The 23108-nt window shown below is 47.6% G+C and overlaps 1 protein-coding gene and 1 long non-coding RNA gene across 3 annotated transcripts; one reads left to right on the forward strand and one right to left on the reverse strand.

Annotated features, from left to right (window-relative positions):
* Positions 1-256: 256 nt before the first annotated feature.
* On the reverse strand, positions 257-18882 carry LOC308470808 (transitional endoplasmic reticulum ATPase-like). 2 transcript variants are annotated; one of them, XM_080994267.1, is made up of 18 exons: positions 18863-18882; positions 15574-15685; positions 14101-14273; positions 13531-13673; positions 11779-11909; positions 11141-11272; positions 10056-10158; positions 9597-9730; positions 8034-8169; positions 7558-7670; positions 6544-6708; positions 5774-5896; positions 5398-5610; positions 4396-4574; positions 2676-2805; positions 2286-2444; positions 1902-2053; positions 257-1042 (listed from the first exon to the last, which is right to left on the reverse strand). In XM_080994267.1, the coding sequence occupies exons 3-18, from the start codon at positions 14265-14267 to the stop codon at positions 937-939; spliced, it is 2286 nt and encodes a 761-aa protein (XP_080850393.1). In that variant the 5' UTR covers positions 14268-14273; positions 15574-15685; positions 18863-18882; the 3' UTR covers positions 257-936. The 2 variants fall into 2 exon arrangements, with proteins under 2 accessions (XP_080850393.1, XP_080850392.1); XM_080994266.1 differs by lacking the exon at positions 18863-18882 and adding an exon at positions 18027-18206.
* A 124-nt stretch (positions 18883-19006) lies between these two features.
* LOC308470810 lies at positions 19007-21905 on the forward strand. The gene is made up of 2 exons (XR_013982662.1): positions 19007-19147; positions 20924-21905. It is a non-coding gene; the product is annotated as an uncharacterized lncRNA (long non-coding RNA).
* The last annotated feature ends 1203 nt before the right edge of the window (positions 21906-23108 follow it).

Here is a 23108-nt window from a genome sequence, read left to right on the forward strand (position 1 = left end):
TCTTCCTAGAACTACTTGATGACTATGGGGCATGTGTGATTGGGCCTCTGGAAACCTGGCTGAAATATGGCAAATGTGCACAACAGAAGGGAAAGTTTAACGTTTTCCCAGCATAGATGGGAATTAGTAGCAGAATCATAGGTCTCTCTCTGTCTGCCAACATGCCCTGCCTGTTCAATTCTGGAGCTTGCTGCCCCAAGCCATTCCAGCCCCTGCAGATGTGAAGTCTGCACACACAAGACATTACACTTCAGGCTTTTATAAAATTCCTCCCAGTATAAGGGGCATGCACTTTCAGTTTATTAAGACATTCAGAAATCTCTGTCAACTGGTATCACAAACTGGAGTTCATTGGCTTCATGCATAACTGCAGACTTCAAAAGCTGTCTTTGCTGTGGACTAAGAAAGGACTAATGGGAGCAGGCTGGGTCGGCTTGCAAAAGGATCCTCCTGTTCCCTGGTTTCTAAAAAAAGTGGGAGCCATCAATACATATGCTACAAGGTGCAGGCACCAGCTTGGGACAGTTTGAGATGAGATCAAGGGATAAGTGGGCAGCTTTGCACCCTGTGAGGCATCTGGCTGGTTGGCGGAAACAGAATGCCAGACTAGATGGACCTTTGCCTCTGATCCAGCAGCTGCTTAGGCTTTTGCTGCCCCCTGGTGACTTCCATGGGTATTGCCTTGGACACCCAACAAATGCAAGGGCTGTCGGTGCCATGAGGTTCCTGGTAGTGGCCGAGACAGGCACAAACACTGAAAGAGGCATCTGGCCCCCAAATCAGGGACGAGGAGTTTGCCTCTGGTAGCTCAGATTCCACATACAAGGATGAGGGTAGGAGTTGGGGCTCAAGCACCAGCCCTGACATTAAAGAGCACAATAACTATGAGAATACAGGGTAAATGATGCCAGCAAAAAGGAGGCATTTCCTGCACATTCAGTTGTAAAGATCATCATCGCCCTCCTCTTGGAAGAGGCTTCCTTGGCCACTGCTGCTTCCACTGTTTCCCTCTCCACTGGTGCTCTGCTTTCCAGATGGAAACCTGTGGAGATAAAGAATGGCCTTGGTTTCATGCAAGAGAAAGTTGGGTTATTCTGTTTTATGAATGTGGGCACTGATCTGGTTGTACTCTACATAAACAAGGTGTTAAAATAATGTGGATGTGATGCACATCCCAATGCACATAAAAACCCATCCCGTTTAAAGTAATGCAATATGGAGGGACTGTATCCTCACTCGGGTGCTAATTCTAATGTGCATCTGAATGCACTTCTAATTTATACCTGCAATTCAGAGTCTGCAGGTACCGCCTGTGGATCTCCATAGCTGGGTCAGGGCAATGCTGTTTTTGAATGGTCTTTTGTTTATTTTAGCTAGTGTGTGTGTGTTTAATTCTATTGCACTTATTTTGAATGGTACCCTTTATTTTGTATATGGAATTTAACATCTTAAACTAACTTGAGAGCCCTCACTGGGTCATACACTTAATAATAAAAAGTATTATTTTCAGTTGGTTGGGATGATGGAATGCAACCCTCGGAAATCTTGATAGTACTGTTATTATTTAATTTATTTAATTTGTTAGTCACTTTATCCTGCCCAAGGCAACCCAAAGCAACTTAGAAAAGTTAGCAGAGTGACAAGGTAGATAGTAGAGAGTCAGGCTACATAGTAGAGTCAAGCTGAGGTTCCTGTATCTTGTTTCAAAGAACAAATTTCCCCCTATCCTAGGAAAGGGGAACCTAGGAATGTTGTTGAACTTCAGCCTTCACTAATCCCAGCCATGGGAGTTCTGGTCAAACAACATCTGTGGGGCCAAGTTCCTCACCCAGGCCCTGTCCACTGCACTGAAGTGAAACTCTAGCTTGGGGCAGAGGAAGCAAAAAGTTCTCCAACATTACCTGAAGTTGCCAAAGCCACGGCTTTGCTGTAATGTTTGGGCAAACATCTCATACTTGCGTATGTCATTATCACTGACAGAGCGGCGTGCAAAGCGCATTGCTTCCTCAAAGTGATCGCGTCGGATCTCTGGCACGGGGTCATAATCGTCATCCTATCACAAAAGGGCAGGGGGGGGGGAAATGTTGTAGAGCTGCATCCTTACAAGCTCCAAAGCCCTGTGAGATCAATGCAATCAAGGACACTGTGGCCCCACGATGGGGGGTGGCCATAAAGTTCCCAGAATACTATGCAGAATATGTTACTATGGGGAAGAACAGGGCATGAGGCAATGGAAGGAATCCTGCCTGGCCCTGTTGGGATGTGGGGAAGTCTCACTACCATACCATGGCAGCACATTTATGACGCTGACGCTCCCGTTCTGCCTTGATCTCCATCTCGATGGCCTCACGGATGGCCAGTTTGCAGGCACGCTGGCATATTTCAGTGAGGTCAGCACCTGAGAAGCCATGTGTGATCTTGGCCAAGTAATTTAAATCCACATCCTGTTGGAGAAAGATAACATGAGCTTACTGGAAAGGTCCTGCCAACACAGAAAAAACATTCCCTGTTTGAAGAAGATAAACATACCTTTCGTGCAATACATCCTCCTCTGTTGGAAGACAGTGGTGGTGGAGGCCAGGATGTGGTCTCAGAATCCTATCCCCATTTCTACTATCTACTTCCCATGCTGTTTCACCTCCCCTCCCCTGTGTTCAGTCCTGGCTTTCACTGACCTTGGCGATAGGTGACTTTCGCAAGTTGGCTTGGAGAATAGCTATGCGAGACTTGTCATCGGGCAAGGGGATGTAGATGAGCTGATCAAGGCGTCCTGGACGAAGGATGGCTGGGTCAATGATGTCTGGTCTGGAGGCCAAAGAGACAGAGAATATATTCAAGGTATATTGGCTGCTTCACCCTAGATAAGGCACTCCACATCTCAGCTCAGCTCAGCAACAGCACAGACGGGGGTATCCATTCACAGGTGTCAAGGCAGGGAAAGGGAATATTTTTCACCCAGAGATACACATTCCTTTGGAGCAAAGCAGTCAGGGTCTGCATACCAACAAAGGTTTCCTCGCTTAGCTTCCCTTCTGTGTGCTGAAAAAGGAATATGGATTCACTATGGTCAACGGGAATAGAGAGCCATCCCCTTACAGAACTGTGTTTCTTGATTACCCCAAGGCAGCGACACATGACTCTCCTCACTCAAGCTCTTAGTTTCATCGGTAACCAAGCTTAAAGCAAAGAGCAGATTCTATAGTAGTGACGGATAAGAATTAGCAAGGAAGGAGGTGTAACTTTGCATGAAGGGAAGCTGTGAGGCAGAACATTCTCCTTCCAAAGAACCCTCCTTCCAAAGGCTGCTTCTATGGATGCATGGAGCTCTAACTTTCAGTGCTTGGCAAATGTACACACTGGTGAGCACATGGCCACATAAAGAATGTAGTATTGCTAGCATTAGTGAAAAGGGCTGCTGATGGCCTACTGGAATGTGCCATGATCTGTAAATGAGTGGGGAAATGTTGAGATTCATAAGCTAGGACTATGTAGGCTTTGATCTACTGGGCACTGGTGGGACCCATTCTCCTCACCTAGTGAAGTTTGATGGAACAAGACAAAAGACTGTTGGGGTTTCTACAAGTCTCCATCCTTTGAATTTAAGTTTTCCATGCCTTTCTAGCATCCAGTTTATGCCAGGTACACTCTCTGGGGTGTTGAGGGTGAGGTTAAAAGGAGTGTAGGGTTAATTCATGCAGCCTGTGTGGAAAGGTGAATTGACATAAAGGCAGGCAGAATACTAAAAATAAACCTGAGCACAAAGGCAGAAAAGTGGAAGAGATAAGGAAAATGATAAGAGGAAGCGATAAAAGAAAATATGTCTGACTTGGGTGAAAACTAAAATGAAGTGTGAGTGAGTAGAGGCTATACGAAACTTCAAGCCACATGTCCTTGCCACAGCGAATCAAGAAACAACAGTTTAAGTGAATACCTCCCATGCCAACCTGAGAAGAGGGTTCCCTTTCTCAGCATGAAGCAGGGAAATGAAGCCTCCCTCTCATTCCTTAGTGAGAGACAGAGACACTACTTGGAGTGTCATCAGGTGGTGACATGGCCTGAGGAAGGCTGTGTGCCTGGAGATATAACTGCAGTCTGCATTTGGAAGCCTTGAGATCGAGATCCAGTCAAGAGGTCCCTCCCCACTGCCCTAAGGACTCACCTCTAATGACCTGGTTCTGATTTAACTCTTTTCCAAAAAAGTCCTCCTTGCATTCCCTCCCAATGAGGGTAAAACGGAATAGTATCTGGGGGCCAAGTGGCTGAGTTTGCACTGGGACAAACAGTCTGGTGTTGATCATATGTCAACAGAGCAGCTTTCTTTGAGAGGAGACCCAGCACAGTTCTTATGCACGACTTGGCCACCCAACTGTACCCTCCCTTCCCCACCCTCTTTACCTGTTGGTGGCACCTATGATGAAAACTGTCTTCTTGTTGGTCATGCCATCCATCTCTGTGAGGATCTGGTTGATGACACGGTCAGCTGCGCCTCCGCCGTCTCCTGCACCGCCACCACGGGACTTGGCAATGGAGTCCAGTTCATCAAAGAAGAGGATGCAGGGAGCAGCCTGCCTGGCCTGGGGGATGCAAGGTACCAGTGTGATCTAGAGCTCAAAGGCTCCACGTCTACCCTGTGTAGTGCATCCCCAACAGTAGGTACACCAGCTGCCTGTCCCTATTTATAGGGTGAAGGTGGTGAACTGAGGGCTGCATGGTAGCCACCCACACCTAATGGCAACGAAGAGCTGGAGGCTCTTAGCTCAGTGGTTCCCAAGTAATATGTTAGGAAGGACCTAGTTAACACTGGGTGCTTAGTGGGCAGATCTTCAGGCTGCCAATAAGAATGCAGCACAGAAACTGTATTCCACAAAGACCATATAGAAACTATATAGATATCTGCTCCCTGTGGAAGACTGATAGGCAAATCTTTATTGAACATACCACCAGGGGCCTCCCTTAACAACAACAACAACAATTGTTGTTGTTTTAAAAAATGATAATAAAGTCTGGAGGTTTGCTACAATCTCCTTTGCTTTTAGTTCTTCATATGGGCTACTGGAAAGCAGTTGGAACTTCCAGTTGCTGCCCTCTCATTACTTATTTGCTTCTTCATTCAGCCATAAAATGTATATCCTGTGCTTTGTTACATGGCCTCAGGACCAGTTGCAACTAAGATACATAAAACAATCCAAAAACTACTTACAAAGCTATAGAATACCGCATTTAGAATTCAATATACATCCCCATTCATTTGACAACACTAAAAAATGGCTTGCTGCTGTTTCTCAAAGGCCTGGTAAGAGAGAAATGCCTTTATCTGAAGCTGAAAGCTATCCAGTGTCAGAGCCCACCTGATTTCAAGTGAGTGTTCATCTGTCCCACCCTGCATCCACTTTGTACCTTGTCAAAAACGTCGCGGACGTTGGCCTCACTTTCTCCAAACCACATGGTGAGCAGCTCAGGCCCCTTGATGGAGACAAAATTGGCCTGGCACTCGTTCGCAATGGCCTTGGCCAGGAGGGTCTTGCCACAGCCAGGAGGTCCATAGAAAAGCACACCTCGTGATGGCGTCATTCCAAATTTCAGGAACTTGTCGGGATACTCCACTGGGAACTGTTGAGGGTGAGAGGGAGTGGGGTGTGTGTTAGAGAACTGGGACTGTTCCCCCTTACTGACCATGTAGTCAGGACACTCTTCTGCTGTACCAGTTTTGAAGCAGCACATTAATGCTTCTCTTTGCTATCTGGGGGCCGAACCACAGCATGCTGCTACTGACCTGCACCAACTCTTGTAGCTCACGCTTGACTTCCTGCAGGCCTCCAATATCTTCCCAGCAGACCTGTGGAACCTCCACTACAGTCTCGCGAAGTGCTGACGGGTTGCTCTGTCCAAGGGCCCACTACAAAGCAGAAGAGAACATGAAGCATTGAAGTTCTGCGCCTCCCTGGACAGAGGCAGCAGGTTCCTTCCTTGCTTCCCATAGAATCCCCCAAGAGCAACCCAGGAACACCAGGGCACTTTGGCCAAGTGAGCAAGTATGTGGGCGACCAAAGCCAGAGAGGAGGAGGGAACCAGAGGTGCACGAAGGCAGGAAGGCACAGTGGAAAAGGGAAGGTCTAAGTCACTCTGCATTGTGGAAGAGAGGAGGGAAAAAGCCTGCATTTTGAAGTGCCGTCTTCCTTTTCTGGCTTCCCAGCACACCAGCAGTGATGGAGGGAAGAGGGGGAGAGGACAAAGTGGAGAAAGAAGCTGTGCTCTGACACTCACTCACTTTCTCACACACAAACATACACAAAACCTGCTGCAGCTGAAGAAAGCACAAGAAAGAAGCCCACATTTTCAACGCTGGCTTTTTCCTCCTGTCTCAAGCAGCAGCAGCAACAGTGGGATCAACAGGAAGACTGGGGGTGTAAAGGGAGGGGGGTTAGCAAGGGGGAAGTGGGTTTGGTAGGGCCACTGGGGTTGGCGAACAAAGTGAACAAGGGTGATAGCTACATATATTTAGCTTAAGAGCTCTTGCTATTGGATTGCCAAGAGCTGGCCCACCTGGAAGTCATCCATAGTGACAGCCATGGAATTGAGGATGTCAGCATCAATCGTGTCGTCCTCCAGGTCAATGACGCTCATCTTCTTGCGGATAGCTTGGAGCGCTGCCTCAGAACACAGAGCTGCCAGGTCAGCACCCACGTGCCCATGCGTTTCATTGGCCACCTGTAATCACAAACTGTGTGTTGGAGGGGGCTTTGCATGGGGTGTCATTCCCTAGGACAGTTCCTTAAGGGTTCCTGAAGCAGCTTCTAAGGAAAGTGAGCCTCTCCTAATGATGCAAAGAGCCTTTCCTTGCAGCTAGAGGTGTAATCAGCTGTCCCAAACAATAGACTGCTGACAAACTTGCTCTTTTAGCACTGAACAAACGCCAATCTGCAGAAAACACGTTTGCTGTCTGCTCTATTTCAGCGCTAAACTGCAGGTTTCCCCAAGGGGAAAGCAGTGGGGCAAATGGAAATGTGGATGAGTCCTCAGTTGACCTCAGGCAAATGTAGAGCACCCTGCATTTTATACAGGGTACTTTCTGGAACTGTCATTCTACTCTTCATACCCAGTCTCTGAGCAAGGATAAGCACGCCCTGACAAGCACACACAGGCAATCCCCAAAGCATGCTGCTGTCTCCTTAGGTTTCCTGCATACCCTGTTATCCACTAGTAGCCTGAGAGCTACAATAATTCATGTGCACCACATCTTTGCACCTAGGGCCATGGCTCTTAACCTGCATCCTCCCACCCAACCTGGGTCACATATGAGGTGCGTCACTTGATGTTGAACCTCTTGGTCAGTGTGGGAAGTGGCATCCTTGAAAGGCATGGCTTGAGGAGTGTGAGATGGAGTGTTCCACCTATTGTGTGTGACCTATGACAGCTCATTAAGACATGTAGCAGAAATCAAGAGATAAGTGTTCCTGCCTAATGCAGCCCTTACCAAGCTCTAAAGAGCCCATGCATCTCCAAGTGTCCCTTGGATCCACCCTGCCTCCCCATGGGCCTCCACTGCCTGTTCCTCACCCTCTCCAGGTCCACATCATCAGCCAGTTTCATGTTCTTGGTGTGTATCTGCAGGATTTCCAGCCTTCCCACAGAATCTGGGATCCCAATGTCAATTTCTCGGTCAAAGCGCCCTGCAGAGGGTAAAGGAGCACTGAGCCCAGAACTACCAAAAATGACACTCCTTAGCCTTGAGTGTGCTGTTTTCATCCTCATAACTATCATATCTTGCAGATGAGGGAACAATGAATGGGAAGTGGGTCTAAGTAGTTAGGATGTGTCCCTGGAGATGGGTTGGCATCTGGGAAGGTTAAGGCCCCCATGGATTAAACAAGAGAGCTAGAAACTTGTCTCTTGTTACAGCCAGCACCTTTAGGAGCAACTTGTGACAATGGGACTCTGGCATTTTCCTCAATGGATTTAAGGCTCACACCCAAGGGAGGAGAAGGAGGAGAGTTCCTAGGGCAGATGGATGAGAATGCAGGACAGTCTCCTACCAAACCGGCGCAGTGCAGGATCGATGCTGTTGGGCCGATTTGTAGCCGCCATGACTATCACATGTGAGCGCTGCTTCAGGCCATCCATGAGTGTGAGCAGCTGGGACACAATGCGGCGTTCCACTTCTCCATGTGTCTGAAATGGGAGCCCAAAGTTGAAAGAAACGCTGGAACAACAACTGGCTCTCATACCTTAGCTTAGAAGTCAAACAAATCCATCCTAGGACTAAAATTTTGGACACTGCTACCCCTAGTGGTGGTAGATGTGCACAAGAGCAAACTTGGGAGACACAGTGGAACCTTGACTTACATACGCCTCATCTCGTGGACATTCCAAGTTGCATCCACGGCAAACCCGGAAGTAAACACCAGGTTTGCCGCGATTCGCGCATGCATGGAAGCGGCTTCTGCCATCTGTGCATGTGCAGAAGTGTGTTACTGCCGAATGTGCATGCGCACAAGAAGCCTCTTCTAGCGTACTGTTTAGACCAGCGGATGGACCTCCGGAACGGATTATGTCTGTAAGTAGAGGTTCCACTGTACAGCAATGTATGGCTGCCTCCAGGTGGTCAGGATTTTGTGGAAAGATTCAAGACCTCACAGGAATTTCAAGTTTGCGCAGTTAGAGTGGATTAGAGCAGTTTATTGCCCTAGCCCATCAAAATCCACTTTATTTTTAAAAAGGGCTTTCTGCAGTTTGGAAAGTAACATGCATTGAAAAGTATGGGATGAATGATTAAAGGGAAGACATGCAAACATCTGGAGGAGGGGCCCAAGGTGAGCACCATAACAGGGCAAAAGATTGAATTGCATCCCTTGCAGCATCTCTTGTACTTGGATCCATAGGACAGGATTTTGCAGCATTCTGAGAAGCAAGAGCAAGGGGGAAGGTATTTGGCAGCACCTTTTCCTCCACCAGCAGTATAATGCCAAGAAAGGATTACTGTATTCTACATTACACAAACTTACCGCCAAGCTGAAGATAACTGTGATGGGAATAGAACTGGGCTCTCTCAGCATGGCTCCTGCTAGTGTCAGGCTGGGAGAGAGTCACTATTCCTGGTACTGTACAAAACTTAATGATTTCTGTTCCATCACAGCATTAAGCACATCCAGAACCGGGTTTATTCCATTCTGCCATATCTTCTCTCATTTCACGCTGAACAGCTTTACAGAATGTGCCAGTGCTATCAACAGCCCCAAAGAATATCACACACCAGCATTTCCCAAGTAACACAACTGGGGAAAGACCAGCATACCTCTGGCTAAATTTAGCCTCTCTCTCTCTCTCTCTCTCTCTCTCTCTCTCTCTCTCTCTGTGCATGTGTGTGTGTGTGTGTTGAGGGAAAACACACAGGCTTCGTTTAAACTAATATTTCACCTAATGGTGAGATATAGTTGCTTTTGACATTTCTGGAGGCAGTTTATTGCATTGAGGATACCTTCCCAACACATCTGAGATGGGAGCAGCCAATCATAGAAGGATCCCAGTTTGAACAGGCAGCTGTCTTTCAGCAAAGTAGGATAACTTCACTATCTGCTCCCAATAACGCCATCTCTCACCTTCTCCCTCTTAGGGGCAATGGCATCCAGCTCATCAATAAAGATAATGGCTGGAGCATTCTTCTCTGCCTCTTCAAAGGCTTTGCGCAAGTTGCTCTCCGATTCCCCAGCCAGTTTGCTCATGATCTCTGGGCCTGTAGAAGAACAGAAGACAATACTTAGTCTAAGATTATAAAACAGCCTCTTCTATACTTCAGAGTAGCTATAGAGGACAGTTGGAGAATGAAATGGCATGGCATCAAAAATACTATTGCCAGTTCTGCTGTGCCTGCTTTGGACACAGCCCAGAGTTTATACATCTCCTGTACACCGGCTTCACTTTAATCATAACTATCATTTATTTCTGGGTGGCAAGAAGGATTAGAGTGGTTGTCCTCAATGGATGAAGAATGGATGGATAGGTTTTGCTAAGATCCCCCACACAACTTCCCTCCCTCCATTTCACACAGTATTTCTCACCGTTGATAAGGAAGAAGAAGGCTCCGGTTTCATTTGCAACAGCACGGGCAACAAGTGTTTTCCCAGTGCCAGGGGGACCATAAAGAAGAATCCCTCGTGGAGGCTAGGGAAAGAAAGGAGGGAAGGCAGAGGAGTCCTATAAGGAGAGTCTGTGCAAAATAATTAGGTCCTCCAACAGTGACAGAGGCAGAGCTGGCCCACCCATGAGGCGGGTGAAGCAGTCGCCTCAGGCAATGGAAGCGGTGAGGGTGGTGCCCTCACAGACACCCTGCCTTGCCACACTGCTCCCACCACAAACCATGTAAAGGAGGCTTCTGCGGCAGGAGAGCGGCAGTGTGTTGCTTGCTGGTCTCCCTTGCCCCTAGGGGCAGAAACAGACCAGCAGCAAAGCCTTGTGGAACATTCCTGCTTGCCAAGAGTCTTGTCAAGAGGGAGGCATTCCAGTGCACAGTGTTACACCCCAGCTAAGCCCTTGCAGAGTTTGCACGTCCCCCCGCCCTGCCCCTGGTGGTGATGCTTCACAAAGGCTTTTCCTTGAAGGGAAGCCCTTGCAGAGCCTCATGAGCCACCCCCCCCCCATGGTGTCAAAATGTCTCAGTCCATCCCTGGTGAGAGGTCAATGGGCCAGAAAAGATGCTTTGGCCAATGAAGCCAAGAGAGCCTACAATGTGGGAGGCAGGAAAAGGGTTCTTGCTTATTTTAGGAGTGGAAGTATGAATGACACAGAAAATTCTGCTTAGAGAGAAAGGTGGTGGGAACAAAGCAGAAGGAATACTCGTCCACGTTTTTGAATGTCTGATGTAGATTTTTTCAATTTTGTTGTTCTGTAAGGGACAGTGACAATAAAGATTGTCGTATTGATTATTGTATTGCAACCTATGGAAGAATTTTGCAACACAGGGATAGCTAGTATGGTGTTGTGAACTACAACTCCCACCAGTCCCAGCCAGCATGGGAGTTGAAGCCTCCAGTTCCTAGAGGGCACAACATCAGCTTCCCCTGTTGTAATACATTTCATGAACAACAGTGAAGAATGGTCCTCTGGAAGCTATTACGCCCTGGCCTTCCCACTTCCCCTGCCGTACCTTCACACCAATAGCTTTGAAGAGCGCTGGGTGTCTCAGGGGCAGCTCCACCATCTCCTTGATCTGAGCCAGCTGTTTACGGCAGCCCCCAATGTCATCATAGCCGACATCATTGAGGCTTTCCTCTTCATCCTGACAGAGCGGAGGGGTGAGCAGGAAAGTATCTCAACAACAGAGCACCCTGTCCCACAAAGCTTATATGACATAGTTAACATGCTGAGTAAACTGAGGAGGCAGGATTCGTGCCTTAACTCTTCTGTGGGCCCTGCCAGATGTTGCTGGACTACAAACTCTTGTCAACCTCAACCATTGGCCATGCTGGTTAGAGGTGATAGGAGGTAGCAGTCCAACAACATTGAGAGGTCAGAAGGCTTCCCTTACGCCTCTCTTCAATTTTGTTGAGGTGCATCTTCCACAGAATTATTTTCTAAAAAATAAAATTTTACTGAGGACCACAGTTATTTGCATGTACCAAACAAACTGGACAGTGCTGATCTTGTACAGCATATCCCACCCTCAAAATCCTGTGCCTCTACACTATCCAAATGGCTTGAATGGCTTCTAGTAATAATCGCCCAACCATAATCCAGCTGCCTGCTCTCCCATCCCTGAGGTGCATCTCTTCAGACCATACATACCTCTCGCTTGATGGGCTCCCCCTCGCAGTGGATGATGGTGTCAGGAGCAACGATGCAGTGGGGGCTGGGGTCAACCTCAACCACCTTGAACTCCACAGCCCTCATCCCGCCTCGCACAAGGAAAATGTCACCTGGGAAGACAAGAGGAAGCACCTTGCTAGCTCCAAAGGTTTCGAATTTGGTATGCTAACCTGAGGACCCACAACAAAGGCTGGAAAGTGACAGTTCTGGGGCAAAATAGGAAAAGGCAACACCTGCAAGTAAACAAGAGAACTGGGAATATAAATCCCAGTGGGGTTGCCAAACCCAGCCCCAAACTGTGCTCAGACTGAGAAAACAATCTCCCCGGTGCTTAGAAGTAGAACCAGTGCCAAGTTAGTCCCTTGGCATGGTGCCCTCCAGAAGCTCCTCTCCCCGGCATCTTCCTGTCAGCCCTCCCCAAAGTTTTCCGGGGGCAGAAGGGATGGGCAGTGGCACTAGTCCAGCTGGCCAGGTCTCCCTCAGCTCGGTGCTGTAAAGATAAGCTTTGGGTGAGGCAGCTGCAGCAGCCACCATCTTTATTATCTCTAATGCCTCTAGGCTCCACTCCTGTAGTGGCACATGCCAAAGGTGGGGCCCAGAAGTGTGGAGGAGGTGAGTGTGGTGCAGCAGCTAAACTCCTAGGACCTGGGAGACGGGGGTTCAGATTCCCACTCAGCCACAAAGCTTACTGGGAGACGTTGGGCCACTCACTCACTCTCAGCCTATAGGGTTGTTTTGAGGATAAAATGAGGAGGGAGAAAACCATGGGTGCCACCTAGAGCTGCATGGAGGAAAAGTGGGATATAAGGATAGTAATAAATAAAACACAAATCACCAAGGTAGCAGTGGCTTCGGCTACTTAAAGGTAAAGGTAAAGGGAACCCTGACCATTAGGTCCAGTCGTGACTGACTCTGGGGTTGCGCGCTCATCTCGCTCTATAGGCCGAGGGAACCGGCGTTTGTCCGCAGACAACTTCCGGGTCATGTGGCCAGCATGACTAAGCCGCTTCTAGCAAACCAGAGCAGCACACGGAAACGCCATTTACCTTCCCGCCGGAGCGGTCCCTATTTATCTACTTGCACATGACGTGCTTTCGAACTGCTAGGTTGGCAGGAGCAGGGACCGAGCAACGGGAGCTCACCCCGTCACGGGGATTCGAACCGCCGACCTTCTGATCAGCAAATCCTAGGCTCTGTGGTTTAACCCACAGCGCCACCCGCATCCTCTCGGCTACTTAGCCCAGCGCTTTATCTTACAGCAATACAGTGGTACCTCAGGTTAAGAACTTAATTCATTCCTGAGGTCTGTTCTTAACCTGAAACTGTTCTTAATCTGAAGCACCAGTTTAGGTAATGGGGCCTCCTGCTGCCGCTGTGCAGCCACTGAACGATTTCTGTTCTCATCCTGAAGCAAAGTTCTTAACCTGAGGTAATATTTCTGGGTTAGCAGAGTCTGTAACCTGAAGCGTATGTAACCTGAAGCGTATGTAACCCGAGGTACCACTGTAATGAAATTGTGGGAGAGAGCAAGAGCACAAAGAGAGGTCGGCATCAGCTGTGGTGGGGTCTCTGGGGCCCATGGAACCTGGCATTTACCCCACCACGCTGGGTGCTGATGCTGTCTTCACTGCAGCCCCCTTCACCTCCAGGTCGAAGGCCCCTCTTTCCAGCACTGCCTCCCTCCCATTTAGCCTTGTTCCTTATGACAGGCCTAGTGTTGCCCCTCCTCACCTTTGTGCACAGGTCGATAGGCCTCGAGGAAATAGGGTTTGAGGTAAACTTCAAAGAGGTTCCCAGTCAAGCCTGCAATGGTGTCGTCAATGGGCAGGACGTGGATCCGCTTTCCGTACTTCACATCCGGACAAGCCTGCACACTAGACAAGGGAAGGCTCAGCTAGCTTCCGTAATGTAGCAGAGCGCGCGCACACATGCACAAACACACTCTTCAGGAACAAGCTGGATCTACTGGGTATGCAACATACTGGGTGTGCAACACAGCAGCAGTTCCCAAGCTCTAGCATTGCCCCCAATTTTAATAGATTCCAATTTAACAGATTCCATGCTGGACAACTTCAAATAAGTATACATATAGATGGATGTGCACATGCAAATTACCAATAACAAGGGCTGATTCCCTCCAAAAGCTTAAAATAGCTCCACTATGAGCCTTTGCTGACTGTGTGGCACAGTTTGCCCTCTGGTGCTCCCTGTAGCAGCGCACACTCACCCTAGCACACTCACAGCACAACTCCCTTTCCTATGCTTCCTTCCTGCCCCTAGTTCCATTTGGACAGGCCTCACCTGACCACGTCTCCGAGGCGCACACGGAGGTTGTTGCGGGTAACGCGGTTCATGCGGATCTTCTCGTTCTGGCAGGAGTCATCCGTGAGGACGATGCAGACTGTCTCCCGGCGCTTCTTCCCCTTCAGCAGCACCGTGTCCCCCCGGAACAAGTGCAGCTCTTCCATCTTGGCCTGCGATGAACCAAGAATGGGAATGAGGCAAGGTCACTTTCCAATAGATGACATGCAGCTGTGTGTGTTTTCATGATGTGGTTCTTGCGGGGTCAAATGTGGCACATCTGTTTGTGCAGGTGGGATGCCTGTGATGCATTTGCAATGTGTGTTTTGTAAGGCATTGTGAGAACGGAAATTGTATACTTTTGCATATCCATTGTGTGTGTTATTGCCTGTCTCTCTGGAGAAAATCAAATCTATGGGGTGTTTTTTTTAGTATTTATTTATTTATTTATTTATACATACCCTGCCCTTCTGGCTGGGCAGCTCCCAACAGATTAAAAAATAGAATAAAACATCAAACAGAATAAAACATCGCTTAGGTACCTCTGTTGCATATTGGCAAATCTAAGATATGTTTGAATTCAAATCATTTGCTCACATCAGCCTTGGCAAAATTCTGCACACATGGGTTGCTTATGTATATTTCTCAACAGTCTCTGTGTGCTCTTTATGTTAATATTCAAATCACATCATGTTTGTGACACAAAATATATGCGTGCAGTTCTCAGCTATAGATTAGGAAAGGCAGACGAGCAATCATTTTTTAGTCTAACGGACATAAGCAATATTTCTTTATCTTATAGGTTAAAATCAGTTAACCCAACCAAATAATTAACAGTTATAACAAAAAAATAAATACACACACATGACCTAACCCCAAACTACCACTGGTTATTTGGAATTTTATATCTTGCCCTTCTTCCCAAAAAGTTAGACACACACAGAGTGGCTTGACATATTTAGAAGTTTCCCCATAAATTTAGTTTGTAAGCTAAAAAGAAAGGGGAAGGATGGCCCAACATAGACTGAGTGCGCTCACTGCCTTCCAAGAGCCATGGGACACGGGGGGGGGGTGAGGGGGAATGTGGCAGGGGCTGGGGGATTGACCTGCTCGAGCCCCTAACAGCTAAGATTATATTCAAGAAAGGATTATGATCAGGGGATGTGCACCATGACGCATGCACCCCTTGACCCCAACAGCCTCCTCTTGATTCCACTTCCCCTCCCCACCACTATATGGTAGAACTATCTTTCTCCCCATGCTGTACTGCACTGGTTCTTGGCCATTATATGGTGAGATGGGGTCATTATATTCACTGGGTGCAAGATTTGAGAAGATGGACTGGCCAGACTAGCTAAGGAGCAGAGGGCAATGGTCTAGAATAAAGCAGCAGTGACAACGGCTAAATTGACTGTGGAATGTGGGGCAAAGGACACTATGGACAGGAAAGGTGAGCAGTAGATTTATAGTTACCTGAGACAGGCTCACAATGCTGTTGTCTTCATTGGCCGCTTCATCTACAATGAGGCGGTTGGGACGATGTTTCTGGCGCAGGATGGCTGTGGAATAATCCTCTCCCTTGGGGCTACAGGACAGAACATCAAAGAGGTCTCTCAGGTGCGTGGATGCTCACATAGAGATAAGATTCAGAGAAGAGAGGAGGACTACAATGTATAGGGGTTTCATCGTAGATATTGCAGGAAGATACAGTAATGTCACTTTACACCAGCCTTTGGTGCAATCCATGTTTTGGGATGCAGCTCCCATCAGTCCTTGTTGGGTTGATAGGAGTTGTAGTCCAAAACATGTGCAGGGCACCAGATTCAGGAATGCAGCTCCACATCCACTGAGAATCATGGCCATTTGCAGGTTTCCATTTCTACCAGAAACCCAGGCTGTGTGCTACTAGCTTTTTTTCTAGCAACAGGGTTGCAGTTCTCCCTCTCTCCTGTTAAGTCATCAGTCAGGGTGACCAAGGTTGTTTTCACCCTGAAAACCAGGCCTTCAGTCAGACTCAAATGGATCTAGAAGTTGTTGGGACTTTGACTGCCATCAACCCCAAGCAGTATGGCCAATAATCAGGGATGGTGCGAGATGCAGTTGCACAACAGCTGGAGACATTCCCCATCCCTCGTTTAAAATTAAATGGGAACTGGTGGAAGAAGGTGTGCTCTTTCAAGTCACGAGTCACAGCAAACTTCAAGGGCCTGGTCTTGGATACATTCCAGATGGAATTATTAAAATAAATACAAAAAACATCAAAACAATATTATTTTAAGAGCATTTATTGTGGATAGTTTTTATATCTCATAATAATAAATATATAGTTTTTCCTGAAGAATAACAATTGGCAATTATTTTACATCAATGAAGGCACCCTGAAATTGTTGAGGAAGAAAACTGAGCTTCCCTCTCTAAATGACATCCTTGTTGCTGATATTGTAGGCATGACACAAGACGAAACACTTATTTATTGCACTGGAAGCTGTATTTGGATAGGTGGCCTGAAGGCTGGAGAAATTAGCTATCTGGAGGAAAGACATCTGAATCCTTTGCAACAAATGAGTACAGTAATAATTTTTTTGCACATTTTTGTTGGATGTTTCTTTTGTTTTTAGGGGGAGCAACTTCCTTCATACACACTGCAATTCCTGCAAGTTGCCTACTCAGAAACATGCCCTGTCAACTTCAGTGGAACTTACTCCCAGATAAGCATGGACAGGACAACAGCCTTCATCAACTTACACCATTGTCCTCTAGTAGACACAACATTTCCGTGGCAAATTCAGGGTAGTGGAGGTGGTACAGCAGTTACTGAGTCTGATGCAGCAAAACCAACCCGAATCTTGTGTCCTGTATTTATTGTATCACGAGAATCCAGACAAAAATCCTCTCAGCAATGCATCTGACAAAGTGAGCTCTCTCGCCCCCAAAAAGCTCATGCCACAATAAACACTGTGGCCTCTATAGGCTTGCCATACGACAAGAAAATTCCTGACTTGTCCTGGTTTTCGGGTGTAAAAATGGTGTGAAGGGGAATTTTGGCAAAATGTCTGGGAAAACCCGGTTGTATGGCAACGCAACGGAAAAAGCAGCGGAAACTGCTCCAAAAGCTTTTTTTAAAAATCACTATTTTGAGGGGAGGTTCCCCCCAAAAAGCTCAACAATTTTGGGGTCTTCCTAACTAAAGCTCAACAACAAATCTGCTGGTGTCAGGAATTGTACTTTTTGAACTATGGCAACCCTAGGCCTCTAAGGTGCCACCAGACTCTTTGTTGCATTCTGTCGGCACAGCTGATGCTGAGCGACAGAGCAGAAACGCAAATACCTAGGCAGGGCCAGGAAGGGAGAGGGGAGGGGAGGGGAGGGGAGGGGGGGTCATGTTTTCCCCTCCAGCCTCGCGTCGCGGTCGGATTCCACAACCTATAAATACCCTAGCAACGCTCCCCTCCCCGTCCAGCCATGCCCATGTGGTGCGATCATTGTCGGATATAAACATCAGCTGCCCCCTAGTCCGGCTTCCCAAAACAACCAACTTGGGAAATACGAGAAGACCGAAGGGCCCGCTCCTGCTAGGCTTCGGGGACGGGGGGGGGGGGGACCCCGCTATTCACACGACACGAGAGTAGGGAGAGACAGGCATTAGCAACACCAAAACAAACGCGCCCAAGGCCTTCAGCACCTGCTCAAGCGAGGGAGCGAGCTCCGAACTTGGGGGGAAGTTTCCTCCAAGTGCGAGGCCCAAGGAGAGGCTTCTCCCGCCTGCCTCCCCCCGAGTCCTGCCCCGCTCGGGCCAGAGGTGGAAGCCCCCCCCCCCGCCCGGCTGCGGCGAGTTGGGAGGAGTGCCGAGCTCGAGCCGCCCCTTCGCCGCGCGCCGTCCTCTCGGCGGAGGCGAAGTTGGGTCCTGCCGCGCGAGGCGAACTTACTCCCCTCCGGAGGCGGGCATGCTGGCTGCTCTGCAGGCCCTTCGTGGGGCTTCCCCCGGCCTGGCGTGCCGCTCGCGCCCTCCGCTGCAAGGCCTCGGCTGCTTCGCGTCCCCCGGCTCCCCCGCGGCCACTGCCCGAGTGCCCTGCTTCCCTCCTCGCCTGCCTCGCTCGCGACACTTGGAAAGCCGCCCAGCTCTGCCCCCCGCCCCGCTTGCCGCCTGCCTGCCTGCCTGCCCGCCTGCCTGGCCCGCCCTCTCTCCCCGCACGGCCCTGCCAGGAGTTTCCCAAGCGAAGGAGGCTGCTGCCCGCCTCCCCGCCGGGGCCTCCGCCGAGATAAACAGCCAGGCGTTGTTGTTGTTGTTGTTGTTGTTGTTTTGGCGAACGAGGGCAGCTGACACGCTCGTGTGGCTCCACACAACCGGAGTCGTTAGTGGAGGGGTCCCCTCCCTCGTTCACACACTCGTGTCTGCGGCTCGCTCGTTCTTGCTTAATGGATAACAAAAGCAGGGGTGCCAATTGGAATAATTATTTTTGGGGGGGCAGGTAAGCCCCGCCCTGCGTAATCGACCACACGCACTCTATTTGAATGGCAATGCCTATTAACTTTGGTGGGGGGGCTCAAATATTTTAGGGGGGGCGAAGGGACCTCTGCCCCTAGGAGTTGGCTGCTATGAACAGAAGAAAGGGTGAGAGTTGATTCCAGACACGCATCTCTCAACCGGTTGTCTGCACAGAGAGAGAGAGACCAATGAATTTTAGGGACGGTGATAAACTTGCAAGTAATGCCGGATAAACCCCCAGTCCTTCTGCATTTGCCGTTTTCTCTGTTCCCTCACCAGGGCTGCTTTTGACTTGACCGCTATGAATTTTTTGACAGGCGAGATGTTCGTGCATGATGCAGCACAGGAAACCAGGAAGAGAGGCCACCCTCCTTTCCATTCCCAGCAGCAGTTTAGCGTAATTCGATCATGTTGTCGTTAGAACGGAGCCTTGTTTTGCGCCCACTCTTTACGAACCCTGCAGGTGGCGCTATGCTCTGTATAAATGCGGCTGCTTGTCTTGCTCCGCCCCAAGGCTTGCGCTTTGGTGGCCTTCGATTATGCTTCGATTATATTTGCGAGGTGTGTGTTGCTTCGCTTTAATCTTGGACCTCTCTTTCTCTAGAATTTAATAAGCGTGTCGAATGAAAGCCTATATCCCGTAATAACAAACTGTGAGATAGCAGGAGTTTGGGGTACCTATTTTGCTCTGGCTCTTAGCACGGGCGATGGCCTAGCGGGGGCAGAGGGGCAGCTGCCTTCCCCAGATCAAGTAAAACAATAGAAATACTTAACTGACAGTCGGTCCTGCCCCCCTAACAAAAATCCTGGCTACGCCCATGGCTCTTAGCAGCATATACTGTGAAAACCTCTGTGTATGAGTGTATTTTCACAGTTTGCTGTGCAAATTCGACCCATAATATATAGGTAAAAAGAAAGAAAGCTTCGTCTCTATTGGCTCAGTCAACAGAACTTCCAGCCTATGTAAAGTTTTTTAATGCTTCCGGTTTGGACTTTGAGCATCCAGGTGGAAGGAGTTCCAGAGCTACCAGTCAGCCATACGAGCTAATGTTATGGTTATGAATTATTCAGAAATAAGACCCCTTTTATGTTTTGTTTGTGAATAGGTTTCAGAAACCATGAAGCAGAAATCACATAGAACCCTCCTGTCCTGTGCCATAGAATCTTCATGCTTCTTGGGATCAACTCCGATTCTGTTGGGTTACTATCTCTACTAAAAACAACAAATTATTGTGGCACCTTAAAAACTAACAGATTTATTGTGGCATAATTTTTCGTAGATTACAGTTCACATAATCAGGTGTATTCAGTGTTGCTCTTAGTTGCAGAGACAGTTGGTGTGGGTTGTAAACAGTGAGGTCAGAAGGAAATAAAATGTGAAAAGTAGAGATGGTGATAATTACCTTATTAACAGTTGTGTTGCTAACAGAAGCTCTGGCATTGGTAAATCAATTAGCATATACAGTGGTACCTCAGGTTAAGTACTTAATTCGTTCCGGAGGTCCATACTTAACCTGAAACTGTTCTTAACCTGAAGCACCACTTTAGCTAATGGGGCCTCCCGCTGCTGCCGCGCCGCCGGAGCATGATTTCTGTTCTCATCCTGAAGCAAAGTTCTTAACCTGAAGCACTATTTCTGGGTTAGCGGAGTCTGTAACCTGAAGCATATGTAACCTGAGGTACCACTGTATTGTGTGATAAAAATCCATTGTGTCCATTCTATCCACAAGTGATAGCACCTAACTTACTGATGAGGCATAATTTATCTGTTTCATGTAGCATTCTCCCTTTGAAGTTCCAATACAGTGGTTCCTCGGGTTACATATGCTTCAGGTTACATACGCTTCAGGTTACAGACTCTGCTAACCCAGAAATAGTACCTTGGGTTAAGAACTTTGCTTCAGGATGAGAACAGAAATCGTGCTCTGGCGGTGCGGCAGCAGCAGGAGGCCCCATTAGCTAAAGTGGTGCTTCAGGTTAAGAACAGTTTCAGGTTAAGAACGGACCTCCGGAACGAATTAAGTACTTAACCTGAGGTACCACTGTATAGCCACCTTAAGGTCAATTATGGAGTGTCCCGGGAGACTGAAATGTGCTCTTGCTGGTTTTCCCAATATTGCCAGTTCTGATGCCAGGATTTCTGTTCATTCATTCTGCTTAGTTTCCAGTGATGTTTTTAATAGTAGCCTTTTTTGTGGTTCAGTAATGATCTTTTCTCTCCCGCCTACCCTCCCTCCCTTTTCTCCTGTGGGGCCAGCCAAAGGTTTGCTGACATTATGTTATCATCTTGTGGTTTGATAACTGATTCCTTCTGCTTACTTTCTGCCATATGCCCAGGATGCCTGCATTGGGGAGGAGGCAGGGGAATGCATCTGGGCACTTGGCACTGAACACAGCCAGATGGAATCCCACAAAAGAAGCTGCGCTGAGGAGGCAGCCAAGCCAGCAAGGGCTGCTGAAGATCCTTGTAGCTCGCAGAAACAAGCTGCAGAAGCCCAGGATGAAAATCGGCACAGGTGAACTGGGAACTCGCTGCCTTGGAACGGTGTGACTTCAGGAAGTAATATGCCATCTGAAATGTTTATAAAATGTGCCAGTTCGGGGGAGATGACTTTGCTTCCTCTTATGGTCTATTGCAGTACTATTCACTGGCAAACTGGGGATAATACCATCTATCTTGCCAGCATCAGCACAGATTTCAGGATTGCAAGTGCTCATACAAAGTGACACTTGCTATTGAAATCTTCTGTGAGTACTATTCTAACACGGGGCTGCTGCTTGTACTAAGTGTTTTGTCTGTGCATGTTACAAACATGAGTTGTTTTACAATTATACAGTGTTGTAAAATACATGTACCATGGCTGCAAGAGAGCCACGATTGGCCAGGACATTGGTCACTTATAATGTGTGAAGCAGAGCACATGGTAGCTGCTGAAACTAGGAAATGCTGTGGTACCAGGCAGTGTTGCAGAAAGCACAGTATATAGCATGCCCTTTTTGACAGTGCAGCTACATAAGATGCTATATACTTGTTTGTCAGCTGACATCAACAGCCTAGATGGGTTTTCTTTCCACCCAGTACTCAAGGCCAGATTAAGGTGGTTGAGGACCCCTGGTGCAGTTCCCAAAATTGGAACCACCTTCCCCTCAAAAGGATCAAATAAGATACCACTAAATAAAGCAATCTGTTATGGCACGAGAAAGGTTTTGAGCATGTGTAGTTTTATAACTCTTTTGTTTGCAAAAAAATATATATATTGCCAGCTTTGATAAATAATAAATAAATATGCTCTGAGCATGTGGAGTTTCACATTATAAACTTGCTTAATTCATCCTTGCTTTTGCTCAGTTTCTACCTTGTTCCAGTCACCAACTCTCAGCCTAAACTAGCTCACATGGCTGTTCAGAGGCTATAGGAGGCAGTATACAATAGCTGCCAAAGGGGATTAAGTGCTTGTATCATAGGCATAAAAGCGTGGTTCCTTTAACCAGAATAAAGCATCTTTGTAGTATAAAGGACCATGTTTTTCTGCATTTCCCCAGCAAATTAGCACAGCTCCAAGGCTTCCACCAATCTTCATTTGACCTGATTATTGCGTGTTTTAGATGCATAAATTCCACTTAAGTTCCATTGAGTCTACTTCCAGGTTAGTGTGCATAAGTGATTGATTCCTAAGAGGAGTTATCTTAGGCCTGTAGCCTAAGATAACAAAGTAATATTTCATTTTACAAGTGACTTCAAAAAACCCCCCATTTAATAGGTAAAATAGTAAGGAAAAGCATACCATCATTATTTTTCCTAACTGAGCAGTGAAAAAAATAAAAACTGCTCTCCCTTTCCAATGTTCTGCCCCAGTGACAAAACTACTAAGATAACCAACAGCCTTTTAATATGTTATAGAATAATCCTATATCCACTTAGCTAGAAGTAAGTCACGTTTATTGTGTAGTAGTATTTGCAGAAATTAACTTCTAGGGAGATCTTGATAGCGGATCAACTTATCTTAGGAAAGATGCATCCTGGTTGCTAGGAATTATTATTATTATTATTATTATTATTATTATTATTATTAATTAATTAATTTAATTTAATTTCTGTGCTGCCCTTCTGAGGATCACAGGGCAGTTTACAAAAATATAGCACAGAAACAAACAATACCCCTCCCCAATTTAAAAGGCCATAGGTTTGTTTAATTAGCCATCGGCTTAGGAGAAGAGGAATGTTTTTGACTGGTGCCTAAAGATATGTAATGAAGGTGCCAAGCGAGCCTCCCTTGGGGAGAGCATTCCACAAACAGGGAGCCACCACAGAAAAGGCCTGTTCTCATGCTACTGCCCTCTGGACTTCTTGCAGAAGAGGCACACAAAGAAGAGCCTCTGTTGATGATTGCAGGATTCAGGTCAGTTCATATGGGGAGAAGCAGGTCTTGAGGTTTAGCTGTCGTGAGCCTATAACCTTAGGCTATAGTTACCGGTACTTTGGGGCTAGAACTGGCGAGCTGTAGTTTGAGCTTAGACCCCC

Source organism: Podarcis pityusensis, assembly GCF_964106645.2.
Source record: "Podarcis pityusensis genome assembly, chromosome: 2".
NCBI lineage: Eukaryota > Metazoa > Chordata > Lepidosauria > Squamata > Lacertidae > Podarcis > Podarcis pityusensis.

What these genes read in the sequence shown, in the direction of transcription:
- LOC308470808 (XM_080994266.1), bottom strand. Translation starts at nt 18,046, where the DNA reads ATGCCCGCCTCCGGAGGGGA. An exon ending in TTGCCCCTAAGAGGGAGAAG is followed by an intron (nt 8,170 to 9,596) that starts GTGAGAGATGGC and finishes CTCCCATTTCAG; the next exon opens with ACACATGGAGAAGTGGAACG. An exon ending in TCCTGCACTGCGCCGGTTTG is followed by an intron (nt 7,671 to 8,033) that starts GTAGGAGACTGT and finishes TACCCTCTGCAG; the next exon opens with GGCGCTTTGACCGAGAAATT.